Raw genomic sequence first — 24,254 nt, 5'->3', positions numbered from 1 at the left:
GCCAGGCTCCTCTCTCCATGGGACTTCTCCAGGCAGGAATACTGGAGTGGGTTGCCATGCCCTCCTCCAGAGGATCTTCCCAATCCAGGGATCGAACCCAGGTCTCCGACATTGCAGGTAGATTCTTTATTCTCTGAGCTCCCCATAATAGCCTAACTTAATTCTGTCTGCTCTGATATAGTTTCTTGAAGCTAAGGGCAATATCTTCCTCTTTGTACCAGTGGATCTAGCGTGAGTGAATATATGCTTAGAATATAGCAGGTGCTCAATGAGTACTTGATGAATGAATGAATAATTGAATAATTATTTTATACCCTCTTCTAGTTCCTGGGTCTACTAACACGTCTGTGATCCTTCTGGATATGCTTAAGGACATTTCTATGGTCTCTAAAGAGAAAATTCTATGTGAAATTAAAGCCCTAGGTTGGTGTCAAAATCGGGTTGGTGTGCCTTATGAGTAACCTCAATCAATCAACTTAGATATAAAGCCAGTCCATTAACAAAGACAAATATCTTTTTGGTAGCTTTGTTTATTAGAACTATCCAACTATCCTTCTCCAACTCTGATGCTGGTAGGGATTGGGGGCAAGAGGAGAAGGGGACGACAGAGAATGAGATGGCTGGATGGCATCACCGACTCGATGGACATGAGTTTGAGTAAACTCCGGGAGTTGGTGATGGACAGGAAGGCCTGGCGTGCTGTGATTCATGGGGTCGCAGAGTCAGACACAACTGAGCGACTGAACTGAACTGAACAGAACAGAACTATCCTTCTGAGATGATATAAATATTCTGTATCCGAACAGTAAAATCCAATACCCGCTAGCCATACGTGGCTGATATGACTGGGGAACTACATGTTTTATTTTATTTAATTGCAATTAAATTAAATAGCCACATTTATTAGACAACACAATTCTATATGGTTCAGAATATTAATGGAATTCAGTGTTTTGCTATTAAATGCATGCCGATGTGCTGCCATAAGTGGTAACACAATTTAGCTTCCTGACTTGTAAAGGTCCATATTTCTAGTACACTTCTTTGTCTAATGAAGTCTAGATTTATTATAGGAAACTTCCATTCTGTAGTCATAATATAACACAATATTTACCAATTTTCTTAATTGTCTTGTGTCACTGAATAGTACCCTGATTTGATAGCAGCTTCCCTGAGTCAGGAAGATCCCCTGGAGAGGGGACTGGCAACCCACTCCAGTATTCTTGCCTGGAGAATCCCATGGACAGAGCAGACTGGCAGCATATAGTCCATGGGGTTGCGAAGAGTCAGACACGACTAAGACTTTCAGAAAACAAAGAGAAAAGGAAAAAAGAGCTCTATCATTTCTCAAAACAAGCTTTTTTAAAAAATTTCAGGAATATTATAATACAAAAATATATTTATCTTACAATTTTAAAGTAGAAAATTATTTAGACTTCTGAGGTAGAAAACATATGATAATTCCACTTGTGATTACAGTTGTTTCTAAAAATATGGGAATGGAATTGTAGCATGTATATTATCATAAGTGACCAGTCCAGGTTCGACGCATAAATTTTCCTCTGTTCATTTCTTTGCATTTGTGCTTTTTAATAAAATTCTTTTTTAAAAAAAAAATAAAATAAATAAATAAATAAATAAAAATATGTTATGATACATACCATATTCTTGAAAAAGATTTGATTTCTTTTTGAAAAACAAAGTTTCTAAACCCATTTATGCCTCAAATATTAGTGCTTTTTAAACTTTAAGCTAATTAAAAGTTTCATTAAATGTGCTAGCTTTTTAACACTTAATTTTGGGGCGCATTGGTGTTATTTTCTGCCTTTCTCTCTGTAATTTTTAACCTCAAATTTCTCTCTTTTTACACCTGGCTCCTTCAGTGAGTCCTTAAAATCTCTTCACCTCAGAGAGATACTTTTGCCATTGATTCATTAACTAATTATAGCCTTGTTCTTTGTCTTTAAACCGATAATTCTTTCACTCTTAAAAATAACGAAATTCAGTTGATTTTAAATTCACATAGCTTCCAATTAATTTTGTACTTCACCTCAGTAGCCCTCAATTTTTAAAAATAGGTATTCCTTAAAAAGTCCTTTCATAGAAAGGATTGTAGGGTAAAAATGTACACTTTGAAAATTCAGAAAGAAAAATATTTCACTAAAATGATAATTTGCTGAGACAAATAAGAAAATTATTTTTAGATACGCAAGAGCTGAGGGGCAAGTGTCTCTGTGGCTGTTTTAACATATTCCCTATGCTAAATCCAAGTCCTAGATGTTACACCAGGCACAGAAGCTGTGCTCTCCTAGATAAAGGTAATGATAACATTCGTAATAAAATAATAATGTGCCCCTATGTGTCAGGCTGTCCCTCTTCCTTACTCTTTCTCTCTCTCCCTCACACACACACACCCCATGCCCCACCATGGGACATCATCATTACTGTCATTTCTCAAAGAACAGAAAACAGAATCCAGCAGCCACAGCCAGTAACCTTTAGTGGTAGAAGTAACCTCCACAGCCTTTACTGACTCTCCCAGTCTCTCCTTGAAATAACTGCCTAGAAATCAGAAGACTTCAAACTTCCAGACTTCCAGCTAGCCAGCAAAATAATATTTATTCAGTTTCCTCACATATGTTGGTACTATTCTTGGTACAGAAGGAAATCTATGTACTGTAGATTTTTTTTTTTACATTTACGCATATTATCCTGAAAGTTATTATTTTTTTAAACAGTTCTGTGGAGATATAATTCACATACCATAAAATTCACAATTTAAACACTTAAAGTACAAAATTCTTGTGGTTTTATTATATTCACAGAACTATGCAACCCTCACCACACACAATCTAATCCCAGAACATTTTCATTAGCCCCCAAAGAAACTTCTTACCGGTTAGCAATCACCCATTTACCCCCAACTCCAGTCCTTGGCAACCACTAATTTATTTTCTTTTTCTACGGATTTGCCTCCTTGGGAAATTTCATATAAATGAAATCATACAATATGCAGTCTTTTGTGATTGGCTTCTTTCACTTACTATAATATTTTCAAGGTTTATTCATATTGTAGCATGTAACAAAGATTCATTCCTTTCTGACTGTCAATATTCCATTACATGAACATACTCCATTGTATTTAGCCAATAATCAGTAGATGGATATTTGGGTTGTTTCCACTTTGGGGCTATTATAAATAAGCCACTATGAACATTCATGTATAAGAATTTTATGCAAGCATATATTTTCATTTCTCTGGGTTTACACTTAGGTGTAGAATTCCTGAGTCATATGGTAAATATATCTTTAACATTTTAAGGAACTGCCAAAGCTGTTTCCCAAATGCACTATTTTACACTCACACCAGCAATGTGTGAGGGTTCCAATTTCTCCATATCCGGCAGGATTCATCCTTACATCTTATCACATGAAACAGTTTAATAAAGGGGAATTTCACACACACATAAAATTCAAGGATGCTTTTCCAAAAATTAATCTGTAGTACTACTGAATTATCCAGAATGAAAAAGGAAGAGTTCAATAGAACTAATATTGGTCAATTTGAGTCCTGGCTTGAAAAATACCTCATTTAATAAAATAACTATTTTAGAGGTTCTGTCTCAAGTCTATAATCTAATCAATTAGAAGTACCTGTTCAATTGAATTTCTTGCTTCAATTATTGCATATGATTTATTTTTGCTTATTTAAGGACTTTAGCTCTGGGTTCCAGACAAAGTTTGATCATGCCAACCATATATAAAGTTCCTTACAGAGGACTGAGCTAGAAAATGCTCAGAATGTATATAACTGTTATTATCTGCATAGTTATTGATATTTTAAATATATATACCAAAACAAGTACTCATTAACCATGCTGTAAGTTTAAATTTTGTCATGACCCAACCTAAAGTTGGCCTTTCTATCTACATTTTCTAAATGGTAGAAATTTCAAAAGATATTTTTCATATCTCTTTACAAAAACAAATGAAAATCATCTCCAGGCAAAATGGCTTTTATACATTCTAAGCTCATATAACCTCTAAAACTTTGACTTGAAAAATGTTTAATTTGGATGATATAGCATATTCCATAGTGTCTAGCAAAGTACTAGACACATATTGGGAACTTAGTAAGTACTTAGTGAGGGAAGAAAGAAGGGAAAAGAAAAGGGGAAAAAAAGAAAAGGGAAATAAGGAAGAAAGAAGATGTGGAAGGAAGTTAAATAAGAAATTTAAGGATGCCCCTGTGATAATGAAAAGTGGGTATTCACTAGAATATAACAACATCCAGAGATCAAGGGGCTGCACAAATTATAAACCTCCATAACATATTGTATAATACCATAATATGTGAAACTTCGTTAGTATTTGCCTATATATGAAAAGAGATGATTATAACTGAGTTTAAGTAACCTGGTAGATACCTGTCTCTAGTGACTAGATAAAAACCTGGGGTCTAGAGGAATGGTGATGTATTGTCATGAGGCCCATAAGGAAAATTTAGAGGAGAAGATAGCTTTATAAAAGGAGGGCACCAGAGGTAAATAAATCAGTTTAAGAAGGCATTAATGCTGAATAGGTTAAAAGAGAGAAAGGTATAAAACGTATAACTCCTGTAAGTAGTAGAAAAATATGACTTTGCAAACTAATTCGGAATTCTCTGACACAGATTTCAGAGGTTCCCACAATCACCTTCAGTCATAGGAAACTTCTCTCCACTAAGTTTATCCCGTGTGAAGGGAGAAGAACACATAGAGTAGGGGCACAATGATTCAGGAGTCAAGCACATAAGAATAGACATCAGTTCCTTTAAACACCAAAACTACAGAAACATCAATGATGAGTGTGACAGAATAAGCCTCTCCCCACCAAAGACCAAATGTCCACATCCTCTAAACCAGTCTTCTATCAACCGTCCTTCATCTAGAGTGCAAACTGGAAATAATTCAATCAACTCATTTGTGTGAAATACTATATTTACTCCTCAAAGTATATTTGGGTTTTATTTAGGATCAGTTCCTTCTGGTCAAATAAATGAGGCTGTGTTAGTACTTACCCACGTGTCAGTGAGGGTCAGATGAGGGGATGCATTTTGAATAGTCAGGGAAAAGGGGTGTGAAGGAAGCAGAGAGGATCTCAGTAGCTCCTCAGAGCATACACCATAGTTAACATCTTCCCTGCCTTTTGCGAAGTAATTGCTACATATCTGATGGGGGGAGGGGGTGGAATGATACATACCAAGTAGATATTGAAGCTATCAATTATTGTGCTTTGGAGATGTGGTCTGATTTCAAAGGGTCAAGAAAATGTGAGGAAGTATAGAATACAGGTAACTAGATTGGGGAAGACTTCATGGTGTCAATTTCAGTTTCTGGAATCAAGGTCAAGAGACATGGATTTGAGTCCAACAATGACAAAAGTTTGTGTAATTTACTTTCTCTCCCTCTCTTATTTTTTTTTTCATTATCTGTAATGTTAAGGCATCATTTTAAAAAAGACAAAATCATATTCCTTGTACAGATGTAAAATGAACACAGGCCAAGATTTTGATGAGGGAACCAAGAAGATACCACAACTGGTTCAAAACAGAGTGCAAGGTGCCACATAATTGTAGTCAGGTAAGGAATGATGAATTTACAAATGCAAAACTAGTAAAACTAATCTATATCCATAGAGCAAAAACTAACTGGACTCTACCAGATGCATTTCTATAAACAGCTATTATTTGCACTACTATCAGCTTTTTATGGTAACTTTTATCTTGGTAGAGTCGTAAAATATTCTCATCAAAGATAAGAATCAAACAGGACACTCATCATATTTTAGTCTTTCACAACTTTTCCTTAAAATAGATTAGATGATCTTTCGGGCTCTTTCTAATTCTAATATTCAATTAGTTTCCACAATTAGTAAAGGGAATAATAGAATAAGAAAAAGGGTAAGAAAACCAATGACTAGAGAAGTCTGAAAAAACTTAATTTCCACACTGCTAACCTGGTCTTGTCACCAATAACCTTCTATCTGTCTGTCTCACATTCTGGAATTGTGTGCTTATTATTAATAGGTACCAAACTAGTTTAAAAAGAAAGGGGGAAAATCATAAATCACAAGAGACTTTAACCTTATTATACTCATGGATAAATGGCAAAGCCTTCATTGCACACTCACTGGGTGCCAATGAAATACCATGATCCTTGACTGAAGTAAAATTTGTTCTTGGTTAGACTGACAAGGGTAATTAATGCTTCTGTGGAAAAGCCCTGATCCCGGTTACTTTATGTCACATGAAAAAAAAATCCACCTATTCACTCCTCCCTCATCTGCAGCTAACACTGAGTTATGACACACAAAGACAGCCCTGCAAAGACAAGCAAAGTGGGGGGCCTGCAACAAAGCACATATCCAGGACTAAAAGAAATGGCACATTCACTTTCCCAGAGCAGAGGTGAGGAGGCCTTGATTCACAAGTTATAGTCTAAGAGGATATCCAGGGCTCTTCCTAGGCTACTGATTATATCAGCATTTTGGCCAGGTTTACCTCTCTCCCTTACACACATCCCTTCTTCTTTTCTCTCTTTCATCAGGGCAGGTCATTTAGTAGCAGGCCACACAATTAGGTGTTTGTTTTTTGTTTGTTTTTTAACCATAACAACCATTATCTCAAGGTCTATTGAAGAGAAAAATTATCTTGGTAACTAAATAGCAATAAAGTGGTAGTAATTTCAGAGGAATTTGCATTTAAAAGAGGAAGTTTAAACAACTTTTGAATAGGGGAACTTTCTTGAACAATCAGTAGGTTTCACAGACAGGAAGTGGGCTCAAAAGTGGTCAGGAATTAGCCCAGCTAGACACTCCAGTACTCTTGCCTGGAAAATCCCATGGATGGAGGAGCCTGGTCGGCTGCAGTCCGTGGGGTCGCTAAGGGTCGGTCACGACTGAGTGACTTCACTTTTCACTTTCACACATTGGAGAAGGAAATGGCAACCCACTCCAGTGTTCTTGCCTGGAGAATCCCAGGGATGGGGGAGCCTGGTGGGCTTCCGTCTATGAGGTCACACAGAGTCGGACACGACTGAAGTGACTTAGCAGCAGCAGCAGTAGAGGATGCAGGTGAGATTTGTCTTCCTCCAAAACCTGATCCAATTTTACTGCCTAGCAATGCTGACCACAAAGGAAAGAGTTTCTTACAGAGGGAATTCCTAATAATGAGAATAATGAAATTATAGAGTTTTGAGGTCTTGCAGAGAACTCCCAGACCTCACTGTGTTCATTTACTCTGCTCAAGGAAAACCTTACTGCCCAGAAAAAACTTGGGTAAAAAGGAAACCCTGCTTTCTTCTCTTTGTTAAGGTGGGCTCATTGAGGGGGGAAAAAGTATAGCAGCGAGTGGGAAGCAAAGGAGCATCAGTTCTGTGCTGTCCTCAGGTCTTCAGTTTCTCCCTGCACCCATGTGCAGGTCTGTCTTTACCACAGCCTGGAGAGAGTATGTCTGGTCATGCTCAGAATGGGAGAGCATAAAATGACTTACCATTTAGTTCTTTTAGGGATGTAGAATCACTCTTAACCTGCCCACGAGTGTGGTTAGGGGTCACTAGGGATTTGAGGGATGAAGCTATATGAAAGGAGAAGGCAATGGCACCCCACTCTGGTGCTCTTGCCTGGAAAATCCTATGGATGGAGGAGCCTGGTGGGCTGCAGTCCATGGGGTCACTAAGAGTCGGACACAACTGAGCTACTTCACTTTCACTTTTCACTTTCATGCATTGGAGGAGGAAATGGCAACCCACTCCAGTATTCTTGCCTGGAGAATCCCAGAGACGGGGGAGCCTGGTGGCCTGCCCTCTGTGGGGTCGCACAGAGTTGGACACAACTGAAGTGACTTAGCAGCAGCAGCAGCTATATGAAAAGTGAAAGTAAAAGTTGCTTAGTCATATCCGACTCTTTGAAACCCTATGGACTTTAGCCCACCAGGCTCCTCTGTCTACGGAATTCTCCATGCAAGAATACTGGAATGGGTTGCCATGCCCTCCTCAAAGGGATCTTCCCAACCCAGGGATCGAACACAGGTCTCCCGCATGGAAGGGAGTTTGTTTACCATCTGAGCCACCAGGGAAGCCTCATGAAGCTCTGTGTACAATGCTTAAGATGGGAGCCTGGTATCAGTCAGACCCAGGTTTGAGGCCTGATTTTGCTGTTTATTAACTATGGGACTTCACACAAGTTAATTACCATCTTCACTTATAACATGTGATAGCATCAGGGTTTTTGAGTGGATCAAATGACATAACGAACATAGCATGTCTGACATAGAGGATGTGTTCAATAAATGTTAGCAAATTTTAAATTGCTAATTTAAATAACTTCTATATGCGTTCCATGTAATTGTTCCTTTCAGTCACAGCACTAATTGTGTGAAGGGCTTCCCTGGTGACTTAGCTGGTAAAAATTCTGCCTGCAATGCGGGAGACCGGATTTTGATTACTGGGTTGGGAAGATCTCCTGTAGAAGGGCGTGGGAACCCATTCCAGCATTCTTGCCTAGAGGATTCCATGGACAGAGGAGCCTGGTGGGTTACAGTCCCTAGCGTTTCAGAGAGTCAGATATGACTAAGCAACTTTCACTTTCACTTTTCATATAGCTTCATCCCTCAAATCCCTAGTGACCCCTAACCACACTCGTGGGCAGGTTAAGAGTGATTCTACATCCCTAAAAGAACTAAATGGTAAGTCATTTCATGCTCTCCCATTCTGAGCATGACCAGACATACTCTCTCCAGGCTGTGGTAAAGACAGACCTGCACATGGGTGCAGGGAGAAACTGAAGACCTGAGGACAGCACAGAACTGATGCTCCTTTGCTTCCCACTCGCTGCTATACTTTTTCCCCCCTCAATGAGCCCACCTTAACAAAGAGAAGAAAGCAGGGTTTCCTTTTTACCCAAGTTTTTTCTGGGCAGTAAGGTTTTCCTTGAGCAGAGTAAATGAACACAGTGAGGTCTGGGAGTTCTCTGCAAGACCTCAAAACTCTATAATTTCATTATTCTCATTATCAGGAATTCCCTCTGTAAGAAACTCTTTCCTTTGTGGTCAGCATTGCTAGGCAGTAAAATTGGATCAGGTTTTGGAGGAAGACAAATCTCACCTGCATCCTCTACTGCTGCTGCTGCTAAGTCACTTCAGTCGTGTCCGACTCTGTGTGACCTCATAGACGGAAGCCCACCAGGCTCCCCCATCCCTGGGATTCTCCAGGCAAGAACACTGGAGTGGGTTGCCATTTCCTTCTCCAATGTGTGAAAGTGAAAAGTGAAGTCACTCAGTCGTGACCGACCCTTAGCGACCCCACGGACTGCAGCCGACCAGGCTCCTCCATCCATGGGATTTTCCAGGCAAGAGTACTGGAGTGTCTAGCTGGGCTAATTCCTGACCACTTTTGAGCCCACTTCCTGTCTGAGAAACCTACTGATTGTTCAAGAAAGTTCCCCTATTCAAAAGTTGTTTAAACTTCCTCTTTTAAATGCAAATTCCTCTGAAATTACTACCACTTTATTGCTATTTAGTTACCAAGATAATTTTTCTCTTCAATAGACCTTGAGATAATGGTTGTTATGGTTAAAAAAAAGAAAAAAAAAAGTGACTCAAAAATTGAAAGAATGAACATTGAAGAGAGAAGTGGAAAAATACCAAACCACTACCCCTAAAATCACAAAAAGCACCTCGAGAGAAGAAATGATTCAAAACCTGTACCACAGGGAGTAAAGAGAGGAGGTGAGGGAATGGACATTAATACAAAGGATTGATAATGTGAAGGACAGTAAAGCATCATATGTTTATTGCCTTGGCAAAAATCTTTTTTCTATCTGCAATACCACCTTCAGGTTTTATACACATCTTCAACACATAAGACTTTTGGGACCATGCAGAGCCTGAGGACAACATTACATTTAAAAAGTATCTTTATGACTGTATCTTCAAACAATACCCAACAGATATACTGCATTTATTTTTCATTTTGTTTTTCACTTACAAAAATGATACCTGGCATAACCAACTAGCAGAATACAGCTGTAAGTCAAAAGACTAACCACCAGTCCAGAAAGATTACTGAGGCCAAAAAAGCAATATAAGAATGGTCATCTATCATTGCCCCTTCCAGCCCACTGTATCACCAGCATCACTCCCACACACACATACTCATGTCCAGTAATTTTTAACAAGGGAATGGACGGCATAACTAAACTCTGTGTATGCCTGTGTATGATTCACTTCTGTTAATTAAGACTAGTGTCTTGCATTGTTGACTCCCAGGGATTCCCCAAGGCCCAACCTGTCACTAATTCTGTATCACTTCTTTTTTACAGCTCAGTGTCTTTTCTCTCTGATGCCCATGTTGGAAAGAAATTTAAAAATAATTATAATTGATGAGTCTATTTTGTTTGTGCTTCAAAGAGCTAACAGGAACAGAGCCCAAAGAGAAAGAATGTTACCAGTATGATTCCACATTTAACTAAGAGATTCTTGGACTCTCAGTTGAGAAGGGAAAAAAAAAAAATGACCTAAACGTCACAATGAATATTTATTGAGCACTCACAAGCATGTTAATGGAAGTCACAATTTCAGACAGTGGCAAAGGCATCTTTTTATTGAAAAGGCACAGGAGTAGAAGTCAAAAGATAAGGGATTCTGGTTGAGAATCTGAAAACATTCCCTTTCAATGCCCTCTGAGTTCTTCCCTCTGAAGAAGGTTTTCCTGACAGCCTTAAAGGGTTATGTATGAATCAAGAGAGATAATATATAGAAAAGTGCTTGATAATCTGCTAAGTATTATATAAATATATATTAAGCTGCACATAAGATCATTATATTAAAAGACAAACACACCTTGGAAATTTAATGGAATCAGGTGAATACTACCATTGCAATAATTCCTCTCATTTTACAAAATGTGCAACAGTAGTAGGGAAAATAAATGTTTAAACAATGTTTCAGGGACTGGGTGGTCAGTAGTGCTCACTCACTAGCAAAGCATCTCACTATTCTACCTCAGTCTCCCAGTATACATGGCCAATTTATGTCTTAGCAAAAGTAAAATATATATAATTTTTCAGTATTGCTTATGAACATCAGGAATTGCAGTGTCAAACCCACCTTATGCCAAAGGCGGAAGTATGTTTCACCCTTTGACACACAGATGGGGTGTGTCTAATGATAGGTATGGGTAGCATATAATGCCAAAACATTTCTCAAATTACTTCCACCCAGTCTAACTCTACTGTCCATCTCACAAGTCAGAAATAGTGTGAGATTACCTGGGGAACAGGGACTATTTCCCACCCACTTCCAAACTTCTAAGGCAGGAAAGGTACATATCCAACTTACTGGAAACATTTCAAAACTTTTGAAAATAGATAAAACTATATAGTTAAATGCTCTTTAAATTGCATCAATTAAGATGCAAGTTTAATCAAAACAAAAATCTGTAACACTGAAAATTTGAATATTTTAATGTAACTTAACATTTTAATCACTTTATCTCTATTTGGGTGATATTTTTTGTGCTGTCTACACAAAGTTCATTGATAACTCGCAACATTGCATCATTTTGCCTCACTAGTGGCATAAATTTCCATTGGGGTAGCTGCATAGTTCACAGTGATTAGTATTTCTCTGTTAACTATTTCCAATACAGAGGAGTGGGTTTCATAAACTATATCTATACTATGAGACCCTATCCCTGGTTGTATTTGACTGATTTAGTGTGGACACTTATCCCCAAATTTTCTCCTAGGATTTCACTATACATTTATACTAAAAGGCACAATTATTTTGGTTCATTGAAGAACTGGTCCACTAAATGAGTTCTCTAGTACTTTCCCAGAGCCTATTACTAACGGCTGGTTGCCCAATTCCTTGGAATCTATAAGATAGCCTGCTGCTGCTGCTGCTAAGTCGCTTCAGTCGTGTCTGACTCTGTGCGACCCGATAGATGGCAGCCCACCAGGCTCCTCTGTCCCTGGGATTCTCCAGGCAAGAATACTGGAGTGAGTTGCCATTTCCTTCTCCAGTAAGATAGCCTGCTGCTGCTGCTAAGTCATTTCAGTCGTGTCTGACTCTGTGCGACCCCACAGACAGAAGCCCACCAGGTTCCCCCGTCCCTGGGATTCTCCAGGCAAGAACACTGGAGTGGGTTGCCATTTCCTTCTAGTATGTGTCTAATTAATTAATTTTTAACCTCAGTTATTTAGAATTCATACAGCTATTTGCAGTCAAAAGAATTTTAATCAAGAAGCTGTTATACAAGTTTATCTTTCCTTTGTTTATTGTAGTAGGCAGAATTCTAAAATGTCCCCCCAAATTCCACAACCTGGTGTGTAATCCTGTATAATTCTTTTCCCTTGAGTGGATGCAGAACCTATGAATATGACAAAATACCACTCCTATAATTAAGTTACTAATGACTGAGTGAGTGAAAGTTGCTCAATTGTGTCTGACTCTTTGCAAATCCATGGACTAAACAGTCCATGGAATTCTCCAGGCCAGCATACCAAAATGGGTAGCCTTTTTCTTCTCCAAGGGATCTTCCCAACCCAGGGATCAAACTCAGGTCTCCTGCACTGCAGGCAGATTCTTTACCAGTTGAGCCACAAGGGAAGCCGAAGAATACTGGAGTAGGTAGCCTATCCCTTCTCCAGGGGATCTTCCCAACCCAGGAATCAAACCGGGGTCTCCTACATTGCAGGCTGATTCTTTACCAACTGGGCTATCAGGGAAACCCTAAGTTACTAATAAGATGAGTTTGACCAAGATAGTCACGATAACGTGATCACTGACCTAGAGCCAACATCTTGGAATGTGAAGTCAAGTGGACCTTAGAAAGCATCACTACGAACAAAGCTAGTGGAGGTGATGGAATTCCAGTTGAGCTATTTCAAGTCTTGAAAGATGATGCTGTGAAAGTGCTGCACTCAATATGCCAGCAGATTTGGAAAACTTGGCAGTGGCCACAGGACTGGAAGAGGTCAGTCTTCATTCCAATCCCAAAGAAAGGCAATGCCAAAGAATGCTCAAACTACCGCACAATTGCACTCATCTCACACGCTAGTAAAGTCATGCTCAAAATTCTCCAAGCCAGGCTTCAGCAATATGTGAACTGTGAACTCCCAGATGTTCAAGCAGGTTTTAGAAAAGGCAGAGGCACCAGAGATCAAATTGCCAACATCCGCTGGATCATGGAGAAAGCAAGAGAGTTTCAGGAAAACATCTATTTCTGCTTCATTGACTGTGCCAAAGCCTTTGACTGTGTGGATCACAATAAACTGTGGAACATTCTGAAAGAGATGGGAATCCCAGACCACCTGACCTGCCTCTTGAGAAACCTGTATGCAGGTTAGGAAGCAACAGTTAGAACTGGACATGGAACAACAGAATGGTTCCAAATAGGAAAAGGGGTACGTCAAGGCTGTATATTGTCACCTTGCTTATTTAACTTATATGCAGAGTACATCATGAGGAATGCTGGGCTGGAAGAAGCACAAGCTGGAATCAAGATTGCTGGGAGAAATATCAGTAAGCTCAGATATGCAGATGACACCACCCTTATGGCAGAAAGTGAAGAGGAACTCAAAAGCCTCTTGATGAAAGTGAAAGAGGAGAATGAAAAGGTTGGCTTGAAGCTCACCATTCAGAAAACAAAGATCATGGCATCTGGTCCCATCACTTCATGGGAAATAGATGGAAAAACAGTGGAAACAGTGTCAAACTTTATTTTGGGGGGTCCAAAATCACTGCAGATGGTGATTGCAGCCATGAAATTAAAAGACGCTTACTCCTTGGAAGGAAAGTTATGACCAACCTTGATAGTATATTAAAAAGCAGAGACATCACTTTGCCAACCAAGGTCCGTCTGTCAAGGCTATGATTTTTCCCGTGGTCCTGTATGGATGTGAGAGTTAGACTGTGAAGAAAGCTGATCGCCGAAGAATTGATGCTTTTGAACTGTGGTGTTGGAGAAGACTCTTGAGAGTCCCTTGTACTGCAAGGAGATTCAACCAGTCCATTCTAAAGGAGATCAATCCTGAGTGTTCATTGGAAGGACTGATGCTAAAGCTGAAACTGCAATACTTTGGCAACCTTATGTGACGAGTTGACTCACTGGAAAAGACTCTGATGCTGGGAAAAGTTGGGGGCGGGAGGAGAAGGGGATGACAGAGAATGAGATGGTTGGATGGCATCGCCGACTCTGTGGACATGAGTTTGAGTGAACCCCGGGAGTTGGTGATGGACAGGGAGGCCTGGCATGCTGTGATTCATGGGGTCACGGAGAGTTGGACACGACTGAGCGACTGAACTGAACTGAATCAAAAAGGAGATTATGGGTGGGCCTGACCCAATTAGGTGAACTCTTAAAGGAGTGTGGGTCCTTTTTGAAGTTGCAGAGATTTTAAGCACTTATGAAAGAGATTGTGTGACAAGTAATTGTGGGTGGCCTCTAAGATCTCAAAGTGTACCCTGCCTTGTAGCCAATAAGAGTATGAGGGTCTCAATCTTACAACCATAAGGAACCACAAGGTTGAATTCTGCCAACAACCACATGAGCTTGAAAGAACACTCTTACCTCCAGGAAGGAATGCAAAAGTTAACACCCTGATCTTTGCCTCACGAGACTGACAAAAGACCTAAGTAACCTATGCCTAGACTGCTGACCCACAGAAACTGAAAGATAATAAATTATTTTGTTTGTAAGCGACTAAATTTGTTGGAATTTGTTACATAGCAATAGAATCCAAATACAGTTATCCGTTATTTTGCCTGACATGATCTGTGACTCTTTTCTGTCTCTGCAGTTATTTGAAAATTGCCAGTTTCCCATGGTTATACCACTGGGACACTATCTTACTTTCCCCTTCCACACCTCTGCCCATATGTGGTTCAGCATTCCTGAGAGTTGGAACCAATCAGCCAAGGTTAGGTGGGTGGTGGTTTAGTTGCTAAGTCCTGTTCAACTCTTGCAACTCCATGGGCATAGCCCACTAGGTTTCTCTGTCCATGGGAATTCCTAGGCAAGAATACTGGAATGGGTTGCCATTTCCTTCTCTGGGGGATCTTCCCAACCCAAAAATCGAACTCACATCCCCTGCATTTCAGGTAGATTCTTTACTGACTGAGCCACCAGGGAAGCCCCAGTCAAGGTTAGGAGAATTAATAAACTATGGTTCAGAACCTTGGAGAGCAGTCCTTGTACTGCCTGCCAATCCCTTCCTCCATACCTATGCTCTCCACCAGACTATCTAGCCATAGCTCCCTCAAGAAAATGAATTCTGTTGTACTCTCTGTACTCTTCCTATTCCATGGTATCTGTAGAGAATACCTACAGAGAGTAACCAGTAGAAGAATAACATTGCTACACGCATCAATGTCTGCTTCTGTCCATAATTTAGACTTATCTTTGCCAGAAAACTTTCTATACTACTCCCGTCTGCACTGACATTTCCCACACTTTCCTTTTACAGTATGTGCATGCATTATACAACTTGTATAAATTATCTTAATCCCCTCCCTCAATCTAATGTTCTCTTTTCTTACATGGTTACAACTAATTCAGGGAATGAATCATATTTTGTACATTTCTATAGTGGCACCCAACTCCAGTGTTCTTGCCTGGAGAATCCGAGGGACGGGGGAGCCTGGTGGGCTGCCGTCTATGGGGTCGCACAGAGTCAGACACGACTGAAGCAACTTAACAGCAGCAGCAGCAGCATAGCCTCAAGTACAAATCACTAAGCCTTTATTGGTTAATGGGGGCCATACACAATAACATTAACTTTAGTTAAACTTCTAGTTTAACTAGAATTTTGATGAGGAAGGATTTCTACCCCACTGGTGTACACTCCCTTTATAATTCCCTTTCCTTGAATGTGGGCAGAACCTGTGACTATGATGGGACTTAAAATATCAAACTGCGATTTTGTGGCCAATTTCTTCATTTAATTCTATCTTAGACCCTGGTCTGAAAAGATAAGGACTGGGTCAGAGGAACTGAGGAAGAGACTCATGGACACTGGCCAATCCCTTGTCCAAACTTGGCCAAACTTCCTCAAACATCAAAATGATAGGAGAAGCACAAAGAGTTACATCAGAGTGAACAAAGCACAGTGGCTCCCTTTCTGTTTATTGGAGGTGGAGTATCTACAGTGGTGCTGCTGGTGGGCAGTCAGCATGGAGGAAGGAACCAGCTAGATCAGAGAATCTGAGAAGGAGTTTCCCAAGATTTTTTTCTACCCTCTGTGGGAGTGGCCATGAAGGTGTCCAGATATAACTTATGCTTCCACATAGAGCAAAAGTATGCTCTTTAGCAAAGGAACATGGCACAGACTCATTTTAAGGGTTCTGGGTACTTAAATTTTCTTGTGTGATCCTTCTATTTCTGAACCTCCACCTCAGATTATGCAATTCTTGTTATGTGACTGTGTACTGTAGAACCTAAGATTTTTATATTTCTGTTTATTTAGGTGCTTCCTGAGAGAACAGGCATGACTAATTCTGCCACATGTGTAGAAAGGTCAGGTCTGTAGTTACTATACAATCTTCTTGGAACTGACTGAAACAAAATAAAAATTCTTCCTCATGAGAAAGTGATGCATGTAAACATATAACCATAGTGCAGCATGAGAACTGACACAATGGAAACATTGCTACTGTAGAATAGAGACAAAGGTTAAAATTTTAGCTATTTGATGGAGGATGCTGATAATGGAGGGATCTGTACATGTGTGGGAGCAGGGGTATACAGGAAACCTCAGGACCTTTCTCTTAACTTTGTTGTGAACCTAAAACTGCTCTTTAAAAAAAATAAATCTTTTTTTAAAAAGTAAATGAGTAGATCATTAAATATAATTAAATTTTTATAAATGATACCAAATAGTAAACTAAAAGTTTCTGAACTAAACCATTTAATGTGGGGAATGACCTGAAGAAGTGAAGTCGCTCAGTCATGTCCGACTCTTTGCGGCTCCATGGACTGTAGCCTACCAGGCTCCTCCATCCATGGGATTTTCCAGGCAAGAGTACTGGAGTGGGGTGCCATTTCCCACCTAAAGCTCATTAAAAAGATTACATGTGCATGCAAGGATTCATTAAGAACAGTGAGGGTCAAGAGTCATGTTACTGAGTTTAGAGTCAGGTGGCATTGTCTCTCTTTCCCCAGTACATTTTCCTTGCTCTCTGCTCCATAGGAACAACTTGGAGCGGTACTTTGTCTGCATGTCAGACTAAAATGACATTTATCCAAACAGATATCAACACACAATTGCAGAGGAAGCGCCACCGAGTCAGTGCTGGCACAGGAGGACGCCGACAAAGGGCCAGTGGAAGCCATGTAGTACGGGAAGAGTGTGGGCACAGGTGTGTAGGAAAGGACATGAACGCCGTGAGTCAGTGACTGCGGGCAGGTGGGGGTGCTCACACACACAGGCAGGACAGAGGAAGTGGCCCCAGTGCATTACACAAATGAATGAAAGACAGATGAACCGAAGCATGGAAGTTAAGTCAGAGGATACAGGAGGAAGGAAGAAAAAGAGAAACAAGCAGAGTCCAAGAAGTAGATGGTGGCAGAGGTTCAGAAACAGGCAAGGATACTCGGGGAAGAGAAAGGAAGGGTGGAAAGTAGGGTGGGGAGAGCGAGAGAGGAGGTATTATCCATAATGGCAGGTCAGTGGGGGCAAAACTCCAGTTTGCCTCTGGGTTTCACAAGACTGTCCATTCAGCATGTTCCATGGAACACTATGCCCTAGAAATATTTTCTGTTTTTTTAAGGACAAGGAAGAACTTTTCACAGTGTTTTCTCCCCCTCCATCTATCCTGCCACCCCACTTCCCCATCGTGCGATTTCAGCAATATTTCTCTGTATCTTGAAAGCACACATATAACAAGTAACCTATTATGATCATTGCAACATTTTTAATGAATTTCATAATTTTCTGATGGGGGAATTGGAACTTACAGAAGAAACGTGTTTCACCAATTCTTTAAAGGTAACTTCTGTCAGCTGGAAAGAGAGGCACATTAATTATACTCTTGTGATCCAGCAGCAAACCCTACTAGGATAGCCAAGAACTGGGCAAGCGATATCTGCAGTTATATTTAGCTAAGGGCCAATTTCTAATTTGCACTCCAGTTTAACCCTAAAGCCAAAGATGAATGTAAGAGCAGCACTGTGAGGACCCAAGAATGCAGCTATATCATAATGCTATGGTCAGAGGTAAGGGCCTTTCTAGCCTGTCATGTGTATGGAGGCAGAGCAGAGTGCCTTCTTACCAATGTATATAACTCTAGCACAAGGGGGCTTCCCAAGAGGTGCTAGTTGTAAAGAATCCACCTGCCAATGCAGGAGACACAAGAAATGCAGGTTCGATCCCTGGGTTGGGAAGATCCCTTGGAGCAGGAAATGGCACACCACTCCAGTGTTCTTGCCTGGAAAATTCCATGGGCAGAGGAGCCTGGCAGGCTATAGTCCATTGGGCTGCAGAGTTGGAGGTGGCTGAGCACGCTGAGCACACAGTAGCAGGATAAAGGGACATCAGAAAAATCTTTTCCCTCCTCGTTTTGCAACTTCTGTAGTCAGCTTCTCTTCTCCCTTGCTTCTTATTAGGCAAATGTGATGATCTGTTTCTCCAAATGCTATTAAATCATACAATCATGTTCCAAATACATGAACTGATCTACACTGGTGATTTAGCCAAATATTCTACTTACAGTGGAATCTCATCAAACAGAAAAGAAAAATAGGCCCATAAAAGTGAAGAGGAAAATGAGATTCCCCCACTTGGCCACCAGATTTATGATATTATACTCTCTAATTTTTCTCCTAGACTAGCAATTTCAAGCTACAGAAAAGGGTCAGGGGACTGGGCTGAACTCCAGATGGGTAAAATAGTCCTTAGAGATTTTGGAAAGAAAATGGAATCAAACTAAAGAGTCAGTCAAATAAAATACAATCCAAAGGAGCTGGGAAGAGCAGCAGAAACAAGGTAATAAGGGATGAACTGAGAGAGTAGGTCTGTCCTGTGGTACTTCCTCAGTGCAGGACAGGGATTCAGGGGCTCACTGGAGAACCCATGTCCCGAGTCCACCTGAGCAGAGGGACCTCTGGGAGCAAGAGCCTGGTGGCTTTGTACTTGGCCAGTGATTTTCCAGCCATTGCTTGAACACTTTCCATGTCTAAAAATTAGTACAACTTTGCCAGGCAAGCTATTCCATTGTTGGACACCTCCACTTACCAGAAAAGATGGTCACAAGACCTGAGTCAGAAAGTTCTGCCTTCTCTTTATCTCTTCATTATCTCTTAATATCACATTTATTTTTCTGCAACAGCAGGCCTTGCCTATACATCTTCTACTTTCCACCCAAGATCCTTTATTATTATTAGTTGCCGTTTTTTTTTCCCCCAAAAGTAAGCTCCTGCTAGATTTTTGCTTTCCTTGACTATATATCCAAGTACCTGACACCCCTTTTGGAATTCATTTTTGATGTTTACCTTGCCATCTTGAGCTTGGGTCCATTAAAAATGCCGAACTGGCAGGTTCTGTCTGTGCAGCCCCTTAGTTTCTAACTAGATCCCTTCTTTTCCTTCTCGTACAAACAATTCACAATTGTATCCACAACTTTTTCATGTGTTTCATCCCTTTGACCCATAGAATTTTGTTTAGAGTGTTTTTTTAATATAGAAGCAGGGATAACATTGTATCACAGTGAAAAATACCATAGATCCTGAGGTACAAAGAGGGCATATGTTGATAGTCGGATGAGCACCGCAACGATGTTCCCCTTTACACGGCCCCTCAGGAGAGTTACTGCACAGAACAGGAGGACAACAGCACCCCTTGAGAAGTGGATGCTGAGCCAAGCCCACTCAGAAGCTAAATGGTTTACTTCCACCAGCCAGGCTTTCAAGATGAGTGACTCTAATCTTTGATTCAAGAAAATCAACACTCTCAATGAGTCGTAGATATTTGGGTGGCTTCAGAATGGTGAAAATCACAAATGTCAAATCCACAGATGTTAAAAGCCTACAGCAGGGATCAAAACACAAATGTTTACAAGAAACAGGCTGGAAACATAAATGAGTAACTCAAGACAGTTGGAAAACAATAGCAAGTGGTAAAGCCTATGTTTAATTGAGAAGGAATAATAATCACAATCACAGCAAACACTGATAAGGCAGTTACTCTCTACCAGGTACAGGTTGAAGAGCTTGACACATATTCATTTATTTAACCCTGCAAACCATGAGGTTCCCTTGTTATCTCCCAAGGTAAAGGTAGGAAAACTGGAACACAAAGCACTCAGGTTAGAAGCACATATCTCACGTAAAGGAGGCAAATACTACTCAGTTCAGTTCAGCCGCTCAGTCATGTCAGACTTTTTGTGACCCCATGGACTGCAGCATGCCAGGCTTCCCTGTCCATCACCAATTCCTGGAGCTTGCTCAAACTCATGTCCATCAGGTTGGTGATGCAATCCAACCATCTCATCCTCTGTTGTCTCCTTCTCCTCCTGCCTTCAAGCCCCACAAATTGTTGTCATTAAGACTAGTGTTTCAATGCTATCAAGACGTGATTTTATAAAAGAAGCTAGGAATTCAAATGTGTGTGTGAAATCTTAGTTTTGAATTATGGCTTGTGATCCTTAAACATATTTTATGGACTAAACATGTATAGTATTCAGCCCAGAGAACACTAGCTTGTGTTTCTGATATGCAGTACACTTTAATAAAGGGATCTTCCTCAAGAATGACATTTCTTCAGTTAGTACTTTTAGCACTTTCTGGAAAAGTGACAAGATTAAGAATTCCTTCTGAACAAGCCAAAAAGAGGGGAAGGGAGGAAGAGAAAGAAAGGTAGAAATTCACTCATTCATTCCTTGGCTGTAAGTCTTTTGAGCACATACACAAACCACACTGCTGCTATACTAGACCACAGTTTATGAATTTCAGAATCACACACACACACAACTATGTGTATGGCAAATAGAAGAGGATCCTTTCTGAATCTCCTATAACCCCAGTGTATTACAGCCATTGCTACATTCTTGCTTTCCTCTGATCCACTCCCAAATGAAGCTTCAGCAACCTACCTACTTCCAATCTACCTCCCTCCCAATCTACCTACTATTCCAGTCCTTTAAGCTGCCTCACACCAAAAATCTCTCCAACCATCCAAGGATTCCAATTACAGTACAAAATGTCTCTTCTGGACATCTCTGCTACCTATTTAGAGGCCAAAAAATACTCTTCTGAGGAGAGCATATAATAGTAGAATTATAAAGTCCATAAGAATACAGATATTTTCTTTTAAAAGTAAAATAAGGCTTAGACAGATAAAGCAACTTGTGTAAGAGTTTAGAAGGAACCTGTGAGCCTCATTCCAGTGTTCTATCAGATGACTGGTTTGGATTTAGGCTGGTGCAAATGTAATTGTGATTTTTGCATTATTGAAATCTGCCGTTTGATATTGGAATACATTATTAAATAAATATGGTTATGTTATACATCATTTTAATGTGTATTTCTCACTTTATGTTTTTTGCTAATGACATTACTTGCTGTTCATTTTATATTTATTTTATACAATGGTAATGATATTAGACAAAAAGCTAATTCAAGCAATTTTCTCAAGTTCAAAATTGGTCATAAAGCAGCAGAGACATCTCTCAAAATCAACCACACAGTTGGCCCAGGAACTGTCAACAAATGTACAGGGCAGTGGTGGTTCAAGAAGTTTTGTAGGCCCCTCGCGGCTGCCCGGCATGGGCGGTGCCACCTCCCCCTCCCCACGGCGGCGGCCCTGCGCGCAGCGCAGCTCCGCAGCCCCCCTCTCCCCCGGATGTGACTGGAGCTTGAGGCGTGCAGGGCCGGAGACGCCGCAGACCCGGGACCCAGAGCAGCTCAGAGGCGGTGAATAATAGCTCTTCAAGTCTGCAATAAAAAATGGCCTCCAATAAAACTACATTGCAAAAAATGGGAAAGAAACAAAATGGAAAGAGTAAAAAAGTTGAAGAGGCAGAACCTGAAGAATTTGTAGTAGAGAAAGTACTGGACCGCCGTGTAGTGAACGGGAAGGTGGAGTATTTCCTGAAGTGGAAGGGGTTTACAGATGCAGACAATACTTGGGAACCTGAAGAAAATTTAGATTGTCCAGAGTTAATTGAAGCATTTCTTAATTCTCAAAAAGCTGGTAAAGAAAAAGATGGAACAAAAAGAAAATCTTTGTCTGACAGTGAATCTGATGATAGCAAATCAAAGAAGAAAAGAGATGCTGCTGATAAACCAAGAGGTTTTGCCAGAGGTCTTGATCCAGAACGAATAATTGGTGCCACAGACAGCAGTGGAGAATTAATGTTCCTCATGAAATGGAAAGATTCCGATGAGGCGGACTTGGTACTGGCAAAAGAGGCAAATATGAAGTGTCCTCAAATTGTAATTGCTTTTTATGAAGAGAGACTAACTTGGCATTCTTGTCCAGAAGATGAGGCTCAATAATTGTTTGCATTGCCTTTTATATATATTTATACACATATAAAAAATGTGGGTCTTGATTTTTTTGATTTATTAGTGTGAAGAAATGACTACATTCTAATGAAAATCAGGTTTGATATGTTTGTTTTGAAGTAATATTGGGGAAGTTGCATTGGTTTTTTTTTTTCCATCTGTAGCACTGGTTACTTTTAACAAATAAAAGCTTTCTGTAGTTGCTTCCTTCAGTAGGAAAGAATTTGATACCATGGTATATTTCCTCAGCATTAGAGAACAGTTTTTCTAAATGTTGGAGGAAACCTCTATAGTCATTACTCAATCAGAATTTAGAATTTGCATTTAATTCATATATGCCTGAGGACCACTCTAAGTTTTTTATATGTGTATACATAAAAGACGTATGTAAATGGTTTGGGAGTTAATTTTTTGTTGTGGTTTTTGTTTTGGTAAATATATTTAAACAACAGCCTTTCATAACCATGGATAAGCCCATGTTCTGGAATTACATCATTTTGAGCAATATAAGAAATAACTTCAACTTAGATTGAAAATTTAAGTCTTAACCTTTCAAATTAAATAATTTTGTAATTAATTATACAAATTAATTGGGTAATTTTTTAAAGCATCCCTATCAGAATCTGCATCCATATCTGCATATAAATGCAGTTTTATATGCAGAAACCCTAGAAGGAAAATTTTTATCACTATCAACAGCCTTCCCAACCAAATGAAAAAAGTAGAAAAATTCTGGTATGTTTTAATATAGCAAAGCAAAACTTAGTTAAATTGACACTTGATGGTTCCTTTTGGTGAACCATTGTTTTACAAGAAATTGAAGTCTCTGTGCTATATTTAGGAAAGGTTGTGATACATGGGATGTCTCAGATTTGTTCATGGAAACCTAATCAGATAGTTTTAAAATTTGGCAATTTACAATCTACAGGAATAAATGAGTGAACAAACTTTTCTAATCTATGCTTGACCTGCATGTTTTTTCAGACTTGACTGATCCATTCCTTACGTGAAGGCTCAATTTTCTCAATATTTTGGGTTACTAGTTCAGCAGAAGCCAAGAAAAACAATAACTTTGTAGTAATCAGAATGTTATTCAACTGTATATTGTTTACTTTATTGTAAATACTGGTGAACAGTGGTCAATAAATAGCTTTATATTCCTTTAAAAAAAAAAGAAGTTTTGTAAAAATATGAGAGCTTTGAAGATGAGTAGTGTGTAGCTGGCCATCAGATATTGACAATGAACAAATGGCAGCAATCATTGAATCTGATCCTCTTAGAACTACACAAGAAGTTGCCAAAGAACTCAATGTTGATCATTCTATGGATTAGGCATTTGAAGCAAATTGGAAAGGTTAAAAAGCTCCTTAAGTGGTTGCCTCATGAGCTGACTGAAAATCAAAAAAAATCATCGTTTTGAAGTGTCATCTTCTCTTATTCTACGTAACAACCATGTGGCATTTCTCAATTGGATTGTGACATGTGATCAAAAGTGGATTTTATATGAAAACAAGTTCAGTGGTTGGACCACGAATAAGCTCCAAAGCACTTTCCAAAGCCAAACTTGCAACCAAAAAAAGGTCTTGGTCACTGTTTGGTGGTCTGCTGCCCATCTGATCCACTACAGCTTTCTGGATATCAGCAAAAACATTACATCTGAGAAGTATACTTAGCAAATTGATGAGATGCACTGAAAACTGCAATGCCTGCAGC

General features: G+C 39.8%; 1 protein-coding gene across 1 annotated transcript; it reads left to right on the top strand.

Moving 5' to 3' along the window:
* The first annotated feature begins 21,883 nt into the window (after positions 1-21,883).
* On the top strand, positions 21,884-23,471 carry LOC129550605 (chromobox protein homolog 3). Its single transcript, XM_088837208.1, has one exon. It carries the CDS (start codon positions 21,981-21,983, stop codon positions 22,530-22,532), a length of 552 nt encoding a protein of 183 aa, XP_088693334.1. The 5' UTR covers positions 21,884-21,980; the 3' UTR covers positions 22,533-23,471.
* The last annotated feature ends 783 nt before the right edge of the window (positions 23,472-24,254 follow it).

This window comes from Moschus berezovskii, chromosome 1, assembly GCF_049115385.1.
Source record: "Moschus berezovskii isolate FMDL1 chromosome 1, NW_MosBer_1.0, whole genome shotgun sequence".
In the NCBI taxonomy this organism is placed as follows: Eukaryota; Metazoa; Chordata; class Mammalia; order Artiodactyla; family Moschidae; genus Moschus; species Moschus berezovskii.
The sequence above is the reverse complement of the archived record's forward strand: the minus strand, read 5'-3'. Positions and strand labels throughout refer to the sequence as shown.

Bases quoted from the DNA above. Each gene is read 5' to 3' on its own strand.
- LOC129550605 (XM_088837208.1), top strand. From the start codon at position 21,981: ATGGCCTCCAATAAAACTACATTGCAAAAAATGGGAAAGAAACAAAAT.